We start from the raw sequence: 15,600 nt of genomic DNA, 5'->3' as shown, positions 1-15,600 counted from the left end.
TAAATATTGGCCAGGACATCGGGGGGAGCGCCCCTGCTCCTCTTCAAATAGTAGCCGTGGGATCTTTTTACCTCCACCCGAGAGTGCAGACGGGGCCTCGGTTTAACGTCTCATCCGTAAGACGGCACCTCCGACAGTGCAGCACTCCCTCAGTCCTGCACTGGGAGTGTCAGCCCAGGTCTTGTGCTCAAGTCTCTCGGAATGGGACTTGAACCCACAACCTTCTGACCAAGGTAGGAGGGCTACCAACCGCGCCTAGGGCACTAGCCAAGAGTGTCCTCTTGGAAAATGGTTGGTGGAATGCAGCCCAAATCCCCTGGCAAGGGAGGCAAAATCAACCTGCTCTTGCAGGTTTGCAGTTCGCACAAAGGGTAAATGGAATTAAGTTACAGATCAGCCATGATCTAAATGAATGGCGGGACTGGCTTGAGGGGCTGAATGGCTTGCTCCTGTTCCTATGGCAGAGAATAATTGTAAATTGGCCGATAATGTTTGAAGTGGATCGCAGGCTATGTTTTTTTTTAGCGTTCTGAACTTTTTCTCCTTGCTCCAGGTCCTTGGATACGATACAACTGCCCCAAGTGCTGGGCCAGTGTTCCGAATTCCCGTCACAGTCATTATTCCTTCAAGGTTTGTGAAAATGAGTTTTCTGCTATCTCGTACGAATTTTAAATTTGTTGTGTACATTTTAATGATTTTAAAAAAAAGCTATGCAGCATTTTAATTTTTTTTGCTGCATTCATTGCTGCCATTCAGGGGTGATGTCAGGAAGCACTTCTTCACACAAAGGGCAGTGGAAATCTGGAACTCCCCCCCCCCCCCCCCCCCCCCCCAAAAAAAAAGCTGTTGAGGCTGGGGGTCAATTGAAAATTTCAAAACTGAGATTGATAGATTTTTGTTCGGTAAGGGTTACAGAACCATGGTGGGTAGATGGGGTTAAGATGCAGATCAGCCGTAATCTAATTGAATGGCGGAGCAGAGGCTCGAGGGGCTGAATGTCCTCCTCCTGTTCTTATGTTGCTGACGGCAGCAGAGAATATGCTACAAAATGCTGTGCCATCAGATAAACAGATATCTGAACCATAATAGAAGATAACAGAGCTGTGCCATTCTGTCATTCTGCTGGAACACTGAGGAGGACACACACACACACACACACACACACACACACACACCCCGCACCAGCACTTTAAGTGTCCATTGCTCTGGGTAGCATTGTCAGGTGGAAAACAAAGAATTACCTGCAAGCATCTCAGCTGCTGTTCGGGACCCCAGCGAAGCAGGGAATAGCAGGACTCTCAGGTTGTTTTGCTTCCTTTTACTAATACCCCACGGTTAGGCTGATTACAAGGGGCAGTTAATGCTGTTTCATAGACAAATAACTAGAACGAAATTGTACTTTATAGAGCTCCGATTCACATTCACATCCCCATCTCCCAGGAGCTCGTGTAGTCCTTTATAATGCTCTCATTCCATATCCCAGGAGGCCGTTTCGATGTAGGTCTTGCCAAACGATAGGCCCGCAGCCTCCGATCATAAACTGATAAACCTCCTAAGGGAGAGTCAGAGGTCAGTCCCTGGGATGGAAAAAGCCAGCAACTACTGCTGAATTCAGTCACTCAATTGCTCTTGTATACAAGCACACATCAAATGTGTTGGCTTGGGACAGAGTTCCTCAACTTGGCATCCATTAAGGACCAGTTTTGAAATACTTTTAGTGGTGTAAGTGTCAGCGAGTAAAGAAAGAAGGCTTTGCTGTCAACACCCCCCTTTAAAGATCAAAGAGTCAGAGAGTTGGACATGTTCCAAAAGTGACTAACAATAGATGCAAATAGAAACATAGGAATTGCTAGACGAGAAAAGATCCATCCTGGTAATCACATGATGCAACGATAATGAAGTTGTTGACTAATCATAATCAATCAATCAATTAGTCTACAACAGAGGTGAGGAAAACCCCCAGTGGTGGAGAGCTTTGGGAACCAGAGGTCCAAAGTCGCATGTTCCTCCCAAGCCTCCTACACTTACCACACGTCATGTCTCAAATTACTCGTCTACTGTATCCCAAAAATTTTATTTTCTGAAAGAATGCATAGCCATCTGGACTGTAGAAACAGTGTTTAGCTTTTATTCAGTCAAATAATAACTATGGTCATGGGGGTGGGGGGAGCTCATGTATCAGAATTCCCCAAGAAAGAAAGTTGTATCACTTAGTTATGTGTTGGTGAGCCTGTGCTCACTGTAGTTTTACTGTTGTAGATAATGGAACTGTTCTAATTGTTTTTCTTTGTCTCTGTGGGTGTAGTGTAAATGCAGCTTGTGAATACAAACTTGAGCACAAAAATGTGTACTTCAAGCCTGGAGAGATCAAAAGACACTTCATTGAAGTGCCCCATGGGGCTACGTGGGCCGGTAGGTGTCATATTTCTGGGAATTTTGACAGTTTATATTATTAAGAAACTCGATAACGAGTGGGTATGGACAAAGGAAAGAGGAACAAAAAGATTAAAAACCGAAGAACACATTCATGCATGTTATTTTTTAATTAATTCTTGGGATGTGGGCGTCGCTGGCCAGACCAGCATTTATTGCCCATCCCTAGTTGCCCTTGAGAAGGTGGTGGTGAGCCACTGCCTTGAAACTACTGCAGTATGTGTGGTGAAAGTACTCCCACAGTGCTAAGTACAAATCTATGTGCGTATATCTGTATCTGAGCCTGATTCTATTGCATACAAAGGACAGCGAAGGAAAGAAAATTACTCGATTTTCTTTCCTTCGCAACGTTGATTGGATAAGCTCTGTCTTGGAAGGATGTGAATATGCACTTTTTTTTATTAAATATTTTAAGCGATTTGTAATGTAACTTGGCTTTTCCTGAATACTTCAGCAAAGTTTAAAATGCTTATACATAAATAAATCATTGGTGCACTCATTCCATTTACTTAACTGACCCAGAATAACTGTTCTCTCTCCTCCTCCCATGAGTGCAAGGGTGAATGGTGGAACATAAACGCAGAAAAAGATAAGTTGAAAGATCAACAAATATTTGTAATCTTTCTTATAATTCAGATCCAGGCTTACTCGCAAAGTTTGAAGTTATTTGAAGTTGGAGAGAATTGTTTCTGACGCTGTAGGGTAGACACGAGACTAGAATAATGAACATGGCAAAGAACATTCTGTCCTCAGGAGCAGTGATCTGAAGGGGAGCCCTGTCACTTCAAGCTGCAAGTGTTCATGCCTGTCAGCTCTGGGCCTGTATTTAGCATGCTTGCAGAAAGAATTCTGCAGCAGTACTGTTTGTGCAGCTACAAATAAATGTCTTATAACTTGGCCTTTACAGCAGCTACTAGTCTGTTCTGCATTCTGGTGAAGAACCAAGAGTTGTTTCTTTAAAGAAACCTCCATGTCCCAAAGCTAATGAAATAGTTTTGAAGTGCGGTCACCGTTGTTTTGTAGGCAAATGCAGCAGCTAATTTGCACACAGCAAAGTCTCTCAAACAGCGGTGAGATACGACCAGATTTTTAGTGGTATGAGTTGAGAGATAAATATTGGGCAGAACATGAAAAGGACTCCCTTGATTTTCTTCAAATAGTGCCATTACATTTTTTACGCCCACCTTTTCAGGCAGACAGAAACTCCTCTGAAAGACACACCATCAACAATCCAGCCCTACACTGGGAGTGTCAGCCTATATTATATGCTGAAGTTTTGGCATGGGGCTTGAACCCAGGATCTTCTGACTCAGAGGCAAAAGTGCTCCCCACTGAGCGAAGGTTCACACCTTAGTCTTAAGATTAATTGGACAAATGCACATGTGAAGGAAATTAATAGATGAGATATTGTTATAACATTGAAAGAAACCATCCTGGATGGCCAATAATTGCAAGTGTTTCACTGAGCGCAATCCTTAACATGGCCTTCAATACATGGTATCTCTGCAAAATTTGCACAGTCTATATATTAGAAATCTTACAGCTGCACACATTTCTTATCAACTTTTTCCATTATGTCCCCATTTACAATGGAAACTGGCTATGCAAACTTAGCGTGACCTTATTACATCCTCCTGCCAGTGGAGGTACTGCAGTGCCACTGTGGCAGGAGGGTGTAACTACAGCGTGACAAGTTTACATAGTTGGTTCCCATTATAAATGTGGGCAAAGGCATTTATAATGGGAATATAAAAATAAAGACAGAATGTATGACTTTGAAATTGGGACAGAATTACATCTGCATACCCTGGTCCAATTATACCTCGCCCGCTAATCCCGCTTCACCTGAAGATATGCTGGTCTTCATTTACTGTTTGCATCGCCATGGAATATCAACAAGTAGATGATATAAATCTCAAGGAATTTTTCAACAAAGTAAGCCTGTTGGCCTTCAAAAGCTGACCTATCATCAATTTCTATGTTGGAGGTTATGTTGAAGATGTGTTCTTAGTGAGAATTTGCCAAACTGCCAACCTCACCACCGGTCAGAAGTATATGGGTTCCATCCCCACTCCAGGACTTGAGCACATAATCTCGGCTGACATTTCTGTGCAGTAATGAAGAAGTGCTGCATTGTTGGAGGCAGGTCTTATCTTTTGGATGAGACTTTAAACCAAGACTCTATCTGCCAGTTCAGTACGACACTATTCGAAGAAGAGCAGGGAGTTCTCCCAGTGTCCTGGCCAACATTCTTCCCTCAACCAGCACTCTTTGCTGTTTGTGGGACCTTGTTGTGAGCAACTCGGCTGTCACTTTTTCCTACATAACTCCAGTAACTGCACTCCAGAAATTATTAATTGGTTGTTTTTTTTTAATTCGTTCATGGGATGTGGGCATCGCTGGCGAGGCCGGCATTTATTGCCCATCCCTAATCGCCCTTGAGAAGGTGGTGGTGAGCCGCCTTCTTGAACCGCTGCAGTCCGTGTGGTGACGGTTCTCCCACAGTGCTGTTAGGAAGGGAGTTCCAGGATTTTGACCCAGCGACGATGAAGGAACGGCGATATATTTCCAAGTCGGGATGGTGTGTGACTTGGAGGGGAACGTGCAGGTGGTGTTGTTCCCATGTGCCTGCTGCTCTTGTCCTTCTAGGTGGTAGAGGTCGCGGGTTTGGGAGGTGCTGTCGAAGAAGCCTTGGCGGGTTGCTGCAGTGCATCCTGTGGATGGTACACACTGCAGCTACAGTACGCCGGTGGTGAAGGGAGTGAATGTTTAGGGTGGTGGATGGGGTGCCAATCAAGCGGGCTGCTTTATCTTGGATGGTGTCGAGCTTCTTGAGTGTTGTTGGAGCTGCACTCATCCAAGCAAGTGGAGAGTATTCCATCACACTCCTGACTTGTGCCTTGTAGATGGTGGAAAGGCTTTGGGGAGTCAGGAGGTGAGTCACTCGCCGCAGAATACCCAGCCTCTGACCTGCTCTCGTAGCCACAGTATTTATATGGCTGGTCCAGTTAAGTTTCTGGTCAATGGTGACCCCCAGGATGTTGATGGTGGGGGATTCGGCGATGGTAATGCCGTTGAATGTCAAGGGGAGGTGGTTAGACTCTCTCTTGTTGGAGATGGTTATTGCCTGGCACTTATCTGGCGCGAATGTTACTTGCCACTTATCAGCCCAAGGCTGGATGTTGTCCAGGTCTTGCTACATGCGGGCTCGGACTGATTCATTATTTGAGGGGTTGCAAATGGAACTGAACACTGTGCAGTCATCAGCGAACATCCCCATTTCTGACCTTGTGATGGAGGGAAGGTCATTGATGAAGCAGCTGAAGATGGTTGGGCCTCGGACACTGCCTTGAGGAACTCCTGCAGCAATGTCCTGGGGCTGAGATGATTGGCCTTCAACAACCACTACCATCTTCCTTTGCGCTATAATTCCAGCCACTGGAGAGTTTTCCCCCTGATTCCCATTGACTTCAATTTTACTAGGGCTCCTTGGTGCCATACTCGGTCAAATGCTGCCTTGATGTCAAGGGCAGACACTCTCACCTCACCTCTGGATTTCAGCTCTTTTGTCCATGTTTGGACCAAGGCAGTAATGAGGTCTGGAGCCGAATGGTCCTGGCGGAACCCAAACAGAGCATCGGTAAGCAGGTTATTGGTGTGTAAGTGCCGCTTGATAGCACTGTCGACGACACCTTCCATCACTTTGCTGATGATTGAGAGTAGACTGATGGGGCGGTAATTGGCCGGATTGGATTTGTCCTGCTTTTTGTGGACAGGACATACCTGGGCAATTTTGCACGTTGTCGGGTTGAAGCCTTTTGGGACGTCCTGAGGACATGATACGGTACTAAATAAATGCAAGCATCTCTTCTATCCCAGTTAGGCAGCAAAATCTCAAGCTTTCCAGAATTGGAGCTCATATCCATAGTTTGGTACTAGCACTCAGTTTTATTGAGGAACCAATAAACTCCTTAGATTCCTCACTTTTCTTCCTCCTACAATCTTCAAGCTTTTAAAATCCAACCTTTGGTGTTAACTGATCACTACTTGCTCAGTTAACTGGCCAGAAGCTATCCTAAGGGATTGAGTTGAGTCAGCCCAAGTTTGAAGAGAATGAGTGAACCTGTGTTCATCCAAAGAAATGTAATTTCTACTGAGGCCCTTGGATTTCAGGGGGTCTGTGAGGTGACCATATTTCTGCTCGTCTGTTATAATTTTTCTGTATTTTTTGATTGAACACTGTTATTTCTGTTGCTATATATTAATAAATAATAAACGTGACGATAGTACTGTTTTTCTTTGGGCAGGTGACACAAATAAAGACAGAACTTAGTATGGGGTGTATTAGTAATTGCGAGCGTGCCTGGGAGTGTGTTAATATTTCTGTGGGGGGGGGGCCCAGGAATTTTCCTATATATTCAGAAGCTGTCCGAGGGTTTGTCAGTCTTTCCGGGGGAGGAGGGGTGGGGATGGGCCCTGGGAGTGTATCAGTATTTGCGGGAGTCCCAGGGAATGCATCAGTGTATATGTGGGGCCTCTGGGAGTATATCAGTATTTGCGGGAGTCCCAGGGAATGCATCAGTGTATATGTGGGGCCTCCGGGAGTATATCAGTATTTGCGGGAGTCCCTGGGGATGTGTCAGTATTTACGGGCAGAGTGCCCCTGGATGTGTATAAATAATTTCAGAGGGTCCCCCCATGTTAGAAACCCCTCTGCCAAAGAGTGTGAAGCTGCACTCGGTGTGAGTATGAAAGCAGCGTGATGTTTCGACAGTTCTGGGTGGTGTGGCCGGCACAACGTAGTAGAATAGAAATTACTGTGCTGAACCTCACTGAAGACTTGCTTTATTCCAGAGATAAACCTGACTTCAAAATCGGAAGATACAACATCCGAGTTTGTGGTGCACGCTGTCCAGCTTCAGAAACAAAAGGCCTTCCGGGTGCACGAGTTCTACAAGCACCTCTACCTGTCAGAAAAGGCGTCTGCAGTTGATGCTTTTCCAGTCCACGTGAGTACTGATCCACCAGTGACGATGCTGGCCACATTTTCTGATTGCGGATTAAATAGGTGGTTTGTAGTGCACCAGTTGGTACAGGGTAAGGAATTAAAGGTAGCGACGAGAAGTGGGAAAATGTGCATACATCACACACCAACACTGTGCCTGAGAGAGAGAGACAGAAAACAACTCTCAGTTACACTTCCTAACCCGTGACTGGGCCATCCCTGCAAAAAGCAGCACTCGCAGGGAGTGTCGGCTGCATATCACAGGCCAGCAGCCCGTGATTTATTATCATCCTTTAACTGATGAACAGAAACTTCAGCCCTTTGCACTTTGTGAACAACCGATCACAGAGTCTGCCTTTACAGGTCTTGAGAACACCTTGCAAGTGACAAAGGCATCCACACTACCTGCGATAAATGGGCAGCAAACCTCATACAAGGGGGGTAATTTTAACCCCCAAGAATGGGTGGATTGGAGGCGGGTGGGAGTTGAAAATAGTTTTTTGGGTCGTGATCACAACCAAGCTCCACTTCCGGGTTTAACGTGGGCGGTAAAAATACAGGCTTCCCACTGGGAATGCAAAATCCGAAAATTTTGCAATTGCGACCCAAAAAAACAACTATTTTCAACCCCCACCCGCCCCCCCAACCCACCCACCCATTCTTTGGGGGGGTTAAAATTACCCACAAGGACTTTGAAGTGTAGAATATTCCAGGCTGCTGAGCCCGTCAGCTCTGTGCCGATGATTTTCTCCATGTGAACCACCTAGGCTGATGCCGCTCTCCTCAGTCCCCACACTCTTTAGTATTTACCAGGGATGAGCGGTTACAGATCCGAACAGAGACTTGGGAAACTAGGGCTTTTTTAGGAACATAGGAACAGGGGTAGGCCGATCAACCCCTCGAGCCATTTTATTAGATCATGGCTGACCTGTTCCTCAACTCCATTTTTGTTCCATACTCCTTGATACCCTTACCCAACAAAAGTCTATCAATCTCAGGCTTGAAAATTTCTGTTGAACCCCAGCATCCACAGCCTATTGGAGGAGAGAATTCCAGATTTCCACTACCCTTTGTGTGAAAAAAATGCTTCCTGATTTCGCTCCTGAATGGCCGAGCTCTAATTTTAAGATTGTTCTCCCTTGTTTTGCCACCAGAGGAAATAGTTTCTCTGAATCTACTAAAGTATTTTCCAGTTCACTGCCTCGTGTATTTCTATAACCTTTTAATTCTTTGTAGGAAGAAAAGACAATTGAGATATGCATTGCACACTGGTGGTCTAGCCTGGGACATACTGCTATCGACTACATCATCTCATTCCATGGCCTGAAGTGTAACAGTGACACATTACACATTGTAAGTGCTGTCCTCTTTACACATTTGATTTACATTCTTAACAATCAGCATTGTGCTCGATGTGGACTGTGTTGAGTAACTGTTTGAGAGAGTCTTAGATTAATGGAAAATCTGAACAAAAGATCAGCTTAGATTGTTAAAACAACAACTTGTATTTATATAGCGCCTTTAACATAATAAAACGTCCCAAGGAGCTTCATAGAAATGTTATCAAACAAGATTTGACACCGAGCCACATAAGGAAATATTAGGACAGGTGACCAAAAGCTTGGTCAAAGAGGTAGCTTTTCAGGAGCGTCTTAAAAGGTGGAGAGGTTTAGGGAGGGAATTCCAGAGTTTAGTGTCAAGACAGCTGAAGGCATGGCCGCCAATGGTGGTGTGATGGAAATGGGGGATGCATATGAGGCCAGAATTGGAGGAGCGCAGAGATCTCGGAGGGTTGTAGGGCTGGAGGAGGTTACAGTGATGGGGAGGGGCGAGGCCACGGAGGGATTTGAAAACAAGGATGAGAATTTTATACAATCGAGGCGTTGCCGGACCGGTAGCCAATGTAGGTTAGCGAGCACAGGGGGGCGATAGATGAACGTGACTTGGGATAAATATTTGAAGCAGAGGAAGATACCGGCCAAGGGCGAGGTAGTGGGATTTGTTTTGGATTGTTCTCGAAAAGAGACACACAGATGTGAGGGTTGAATGGCCTCTTTCTGTACTGTACTCTGGTTCTGTGGAGTGTAGCATCTAGACTTGGCGTATTCCTGGGACCCAGTGCCTGCTGTAGCAATCAGTTAAAGAAAAAAAGAACTTGTATTTATATAGCACCTTCCACGACCTCAGGATGCCCCAAAGCGCTTCACAACCAATGAAGTACTTTTGAAGTGTCGTCACTGTTGCAGTGTGGGGAAAGGCGGCAGCCAAATTGCACACAGCAAGATCCCACGAACAGCAATGAATTAAATGACTAGATAATCTGTTTTAATGCTCTTTGAGGGATAAATATTGGCCAGGACACTGGGAAGATCTCCCCTGCTCAACTTCAAATATTGCCGTGGGATCTTTTACATCCACCTGATATTAAATTAATTCCACATTTCTGTAACTTTTATATAAATGAAACAAATTAAAAAGCCAGTCCATGTAAAAGTGATGTGTTCACATGCAATGAATTTAATACTTTTTCACGTTGAAGAGCAGGTTTCCAACAGGCTGTCACACTTTGAAAGGACCGCTTGCTGACAGCTGTGGAAAGCAACCTTGAATCTGTGAGACACTTGGGTTTAAGTGGATGGTAAACTGAGAGAGTGTTTGTTTATGGTGTCAGGTGAACTCCTCGAGTGTGACATGATCTATAATGCATACATCTGTTTTGTGCAGTGAAATCAAACTCTTATCACTTCCTGAGATAGTCGAATGGCACTTCAGCCAATGCAGGTGGACACATCTCACCCGTCAGCTGCATTTCTATCACATCCCTGGCAGATACAGAGTGGATGGAACCCACCCACACAAACTCCACATGTTATAAAGACTTGCACAATCTTCAGGACAGAACAGATTTCCAGGTTCAGTTGCTGTTGATAAATGGGTCAAGCTTCTCCCTCGTGGTTTATCTGAACAACAACTTGTATTTATATAGCGCCTTTAACATAGTAAAACGTCCCAAGGAGCTTCACAGGAGCGATTATCAAACAAAATTTGACAGCGAGCCACATAAGGAAATATTAGGACAGGTGACCAAAAGCTTGGTCAAAGAGGTAGATTTTAAGGAGCGTCTTAAAGGAGGAGAGAGAGGTAGAGAGGCGGAGAAATTTTGGGGAGGGAATTCCAGAGCTTAGGGCCTAGGCAGCTGAAGGCACGGCCACCAATGGTGGAGCGATGAAAATCAGGGATGTGCAAGCGGCCAGAATTGGAGGAACGCAGAGATCTCGGAGGGCTGTAGGGCTAGAGGAGTTTACAGAGATAGGGAGCGGCGAGGCCATGGAGGGATTTGAACACATGGATGAGAATTTTAAAATCGAGGCGTTCCCGGACCGGGAGCCAATATAGGTCAGCGAGTACAGGGGTGATGGGTGAACAGGACTTGGTGCGAGTTAGGATACAGGCAGCAGAGTTTTGGGTGAGCTCAAGTTTACGAAGGGTGGAAGATGGGAGGCCGGCCAGGGGAGCATTGGAATAGTCAAGTCTAGAGATAACAGAGGCCTGGATGAGGGTTTCAGCAGCAGGTGAGCTGAGGCAGGGGTGGAAACGGGCAATGTTACAGAGGTGGAAGTAGATGGTCTTGGTGATGGAGTGGATATGTGGTGGTAAACTCAGCTCAGGGGCAAATAGGAACCCCTTAATATGTTCCCTTGTAACTAGGTTTGCCAACTCTGACTGGACGTATTCCTGCAAGTTTCGTCACATGATCTCACACCTCCAACTGCCTCACCCAGTCAATCAGCTACCTCCAATATTTTTTTATAACTAACAAACAAAAGTGTTCTAATGGATAAAAAAGTATTTTTTAATGCCCCTATGATTTTTCTCCTGAGTTGCTCAAGTGGTGTCCTGGAGATTGATCTTTAATTCCTGGAGGGTTGGCAACCCGACTCGTAACACAGTCCAACCAACAACACCCTGAACCTATGTATCGCTCCTCCTACTGGACAGATGTCCTGGGGCACCTTCCTTAGCAGAGCAGGAGGGAAAGTACCAGATAGAAAGGGGTTACAGGACAGAGTTCAATGAGCGGGTGAAAGGAAAAGTCTTCAGTAGTCTATGAAAGGACGGAGGGAGGAGGTAAGGCAGAGGGAGTTCCAGAAGGGAGGGGGCTGAAAGAGGGTCCTCCAGTTTTTGGTTTATCCTGCATCTAATCTTCACGTCTATGATCAGCAGAGGAGCCTTAGAAAGAAGCAGTCTGTCCAAGAAGAAGGCTTACCACCGCCTTCTCAGGGCAGCGAGGGATGGGCCATAAACGCCGGCATTGCCAGCGACGCCCACGTCCCGGGAATGATTTTTTTTAAATGAGCGTGTAGAGGACGAGGTTTGTACTCTGAGGTATTGAAGGTGATTGTAACTGAAAGTGTTGATGAGTGATGAAGGCTGTTCCGCAGGATGTGTAACCTTGTGACGTAAACAGGTTGTAAAGTTAGCGGGCGCTGACTTGCCTTGTTGGAGAGGCAGACATGTTAATCGCATGTGCGTTTGTTTTCTTCTAGCATGCATCGGAAGGTGTTGTGCGGTTCGATACCACAGCTTCACTGAAATACGAGGAGCTCTCTCCCGCCGTGGCTCTGAAATCCTGGGTCCAAACTCTTCGGTAATGTAAACGTTTTACTCAATATAAATACCTGTGTGAAAATGCTTCAAGCCAGCTGCACCCTAATAGTGCATTAGTCTAATTAGTTGTTACTGCTCTGCATGTTGCAACAGTACCTGAGGGCACGTGTCTGGTACAGCTGTATTTTTTCAGCCGTGGCTCACTGTCGCCTCTTGAGTCAGAAGGCCGTGGGTTCAAGCCCCACTCCAGAGACTTGAACACAAAATCTAGGCTGACACCCCCCGATGCTTTACTGAGGAAGTGCCGTCTTTCAGATAAGACGTTAAACCAAGGCTCCATCTGCCCTCTCGGGTGGCCGTAAAAGATCCCACGGCCACTATTCGGAGACGAGCAGGCCAATATTTATCCCTCAACCAACATCACTTAAAAAATAGATTATCTGGTCATTATCTTATTGCTGTTTGTGGGACCTTGCTGTGCGTAAATTGGCTGCCGCATTTCCTACGTTACAACAGTGACTACATCCGAAAAAGTACTTAATTGCTTTGGGATGCCCTGAGGTCATGAAATGCAGGTTCTTCCTTTCGTAAATTTGTTCACGGGACATGGGTGATTCTGGCAAGGTTGCATTTATCGCCTACCCTAGTTGCCCTAACAACTAAATGTCTTGCTAGGCCACCTCAGAGGGCATCAAGAGTCAACCTAGTAGGCCAGACCAGATAGGGGTGGCAGGTTCCCTTCCCTGAAGGTTAATAGTGAACCAGTTGTACCAGTCCACAAATTACCAGATTTATTGAATTCAAAGCACGACTTGCCATGATGGGATTTGAATTCTCAACCTCGAAGTTTCTGGTCCAGTGCCCTACCCATGACTGGTAATGTACCATAGCAAAGTCGCAGGTCTGAATTCCTGTCACTGCTGAGTATCAACTCTTCCCCAAGACTTTGTATATCAATAGGCAGTGAAGTGAACTCATCCAGAAATGTTTCTTCTCTACACTGTGTTGCTGATTTATCGGTGATCAGTTCTGCTGTGATGACAGGCAAGGCCGTGGATTTAGAGGATTTTTGCTTGTTCAGTCCCCGTAGACCAGTAGTATAAAATGGTCAAAATTATGGAAATCAATCCCCAAAGCACCAGTAAAAATCCTTGAATCCCATGTAATTAAGATGGAATTTGTCCTGTTCTGTCACCACAAACCAGTGACTTTGAAGATATGATAGTATATGCTGTGTGTTCATTGGCACTCAGTAATTTTCAGTGTGAATAGATGTTTCGGAATTAGTGCATAAGATTTGCAAAGACACACCTTTTGAGAGTAATACTAGTGCTGTCTGTCTTCTGATTATGGGACCTTACAGTGCTCACATAATTTTCTCAGCTCACAGAATAGGGAACATAGGAACAGGAGTAGGCCATTCAGCCCCTCGTGCCTGCTCCGCCATTTGATAAGATCATGGCTGATCTGTGATCTAACTCCATATACCTGCCTTTGGCCCATATCCCTTAATACCTTTGGTTGCCAAAAAGCTATCTATCTCAGATTTAAATTTAGCAATTGAGCTAGTATCAATTGCCGTTTGCGGAAGAGAGTTCCAAACTACTTGTGTGTAGAAATGTTTTCTAATCTCGCTCCTGAAAGGTCTGGCTCTAATTATTAGACTGTGCCCCCTACTCCTAGAATCCCCAACCAGCGGAAATAGTTTCTCTCTATCCACCCTATCCGTTCCCCTTAATATTTTATAAACTTCGATCAGATCACCCCTTAACCTTCGAAACGCCAGAGAATACAACCCCAATTTGTGTAATCTCTCCTCGTAACTTAACCCTTGAAGTCCGGGTATCATTCTAGTAAACCTACACTGCACTCCCTCCAAAGCCAATATGTCCTTCCGAAGGTGCGGTGCCCAGAACTGCTCACAGTACTAATGATGCTGGAGTTTGGACTTGGAGGTACAGGAAAGATGCACAATGTAAGATAAATGAAAATTCTGTTTAAGAATCTTTCAGCTTCTCTCAAAGGACCCATCTTTTTCTGGGAAAACTCTTAGTTATTAGGAGATGGAATGCTTTCTCACAAGTAGTCATTGAGACAAAGACTGTACTATCATTTGAAAGGGAATTGGATGAATAAAAGTAAAAAGAAAGAAAGATTTGCATTTGTACAGGGCCTTTCACAACCTCAGGATGCCCCAAAGTGCTTGCCAGCCAATGAAGTACTTTTGAAGTGTCGTCACTGTTGTAACATCAAATACATTCAAATGTATTTGAAAAGGAAGAATATAAAAGGATTTTTTTAAAATTCATTCATGGGATGTGGGCGACGCTGGCAAGGACAGCATTTATTGCCCATCCCTAATTGTCATTGAGAAGGTGGTGGTGAGCCGCCTTCTTGAACCGCTACAGTCCGTATGGTGACGGTTCTCCCATAGTGCTGTTAGGAAGGGAGTTCCAGGATTTTGACCTAGCGACGATGAAGGAACGGCGATATATTTCCAAGTCGGGATGGTGTGTGACTTGGAGGGGAACGTGCAGGTGGTGTTGTTCCCATGTGCCTGCTGCTCTTGTCCTTCTAGGTGGTAGAGGTCATGGGTTTGGGAGGTGCAGTCGAAAAAGCCTTGGCAAGATGCTGCAGTGCATCCTGTAGATGGTACGCACTGCAGCCACAGTGCGCTGGTGGCGGAGGGAGTGAATGTTTAAGGTGGTGGATGGGGTGCCAATCAAGTGGGCTGCTTTGTCCTGGATGGTGTCGAGCTTCTTGAGTGTTGTTGGAGCTGCACTCATCCAGGCAAGTGGAGAGTATTCCATCACATTCCTGACTTATGCTTTGTAGATGGTGGAAAGACTTTGGGGAGTCAGGAGGTGAGTCACTTGCCACACAATACCCAGCCTCTGACCTGCTCTTGTAGCCACAGTATTTATGTGGCTGGTCCAGTTAAGTTTCTGGCCAATTGTGACCCCCAGGATGTTGATGGTGGGGGATTCGGCGATGGTAATGCCGTTGAATGTCAAGGGGAGGTGGCTAGACTCTCCCTTGTTGGAGATGGTCATTGCCTGGCACTTGTCTGGTGCAAATGTTACTTGCCATTTATCAGCCCAAGCCTAAATGTTGTCCAGGTCTTGCTGCATGCGGGCTCGGACTACTTCATTATCTGAGGGGTTATGAATGGAACTGAACACTGTGCAGTCATCAGCGAACATCCCCACTTCGGACCTTATGATGGGGGGATGGTCATTGATGAAGCAGCTGAAGATGGTTGGGCCTCGGACACTGCCCTGAGGAACTCCTGCAGCAATGTTCTGGGGCTGAGATGATTGGCCTCCAACAACCACTACCATCTGCCTTTGTGATAAGTATGACTCCAGCCAATGGAGAGTTTTCCCTCTGATTCCCATTGACTTCAATTTTACTAGGGCTCCTTGGTGCCACACTTGGTCAAATGCTGCCTTGATGTCAAGGGCAGTCACTCTCACCTCACCTCTGGAATTCAGCTCTTTTGTCCATGTTTGGACCAAGGCTGTAATGAGGTCTGGAGCCGAGTGGTCCTGGCG

At 45.6% G+C, this 15,600-nt stretch overlaps 1 protein-coding gene across 1 annotated transcript in view; it reads left to right on the top strand.

Moving 5' to 3' along the window:
• Nucleotides 1-15,600, top strand: part of LOC137333147 (tripeptidyl-peptidase 2-like) — a 113,837-nt gene that overhangs the window by 75,970 nt on the left and 22,267 nt on the right. Inside the window, exons 15-19 of the mRNA XM_067997323.1 lie at nucleotides 554-630; nucleotides 2,306-2,412; nucleotides 7,288-7,442; nucleotides 8,675-8,791; nucleotides 11,986-12,086. Of these exons, the coding sequence (XP_067853424.1) occupies nucleotides 554-630; nucleotides 2,306-2,412; nucleotides 7,288-7,442; nucleotides 8,675-8,791; nucleotides 11,986-12,086 (557 nt within the window). The remainder of the gene's footprint in view (nucleotides 1-553; nucleotides 631-2,305; nucleotides 2,413-7,287; nucleotides 7,443-8,674; nucleotides 8,792-11,985; nucleotides 12,087-15,600) is intronic.

This window comes from Heptranchias perlo, chromosome 15 (genome assembly GCF_035084215.1).
Source record: "Heptranchias perlo isolate sHepPer1 chromosome 15, sHepPer1.hap1, whole genome shotgun sequence".
Classification (NCBI taxonomy): Eukaryota; Metazoa; Chordata; class Chondrichthyes; order Hexanchiformes; family Hexanchidae; genus Heptranchias; species Heptranchias perlo.
This window is presented reverse-complemented; position numbering and strand designations above follow the sequence as displayed.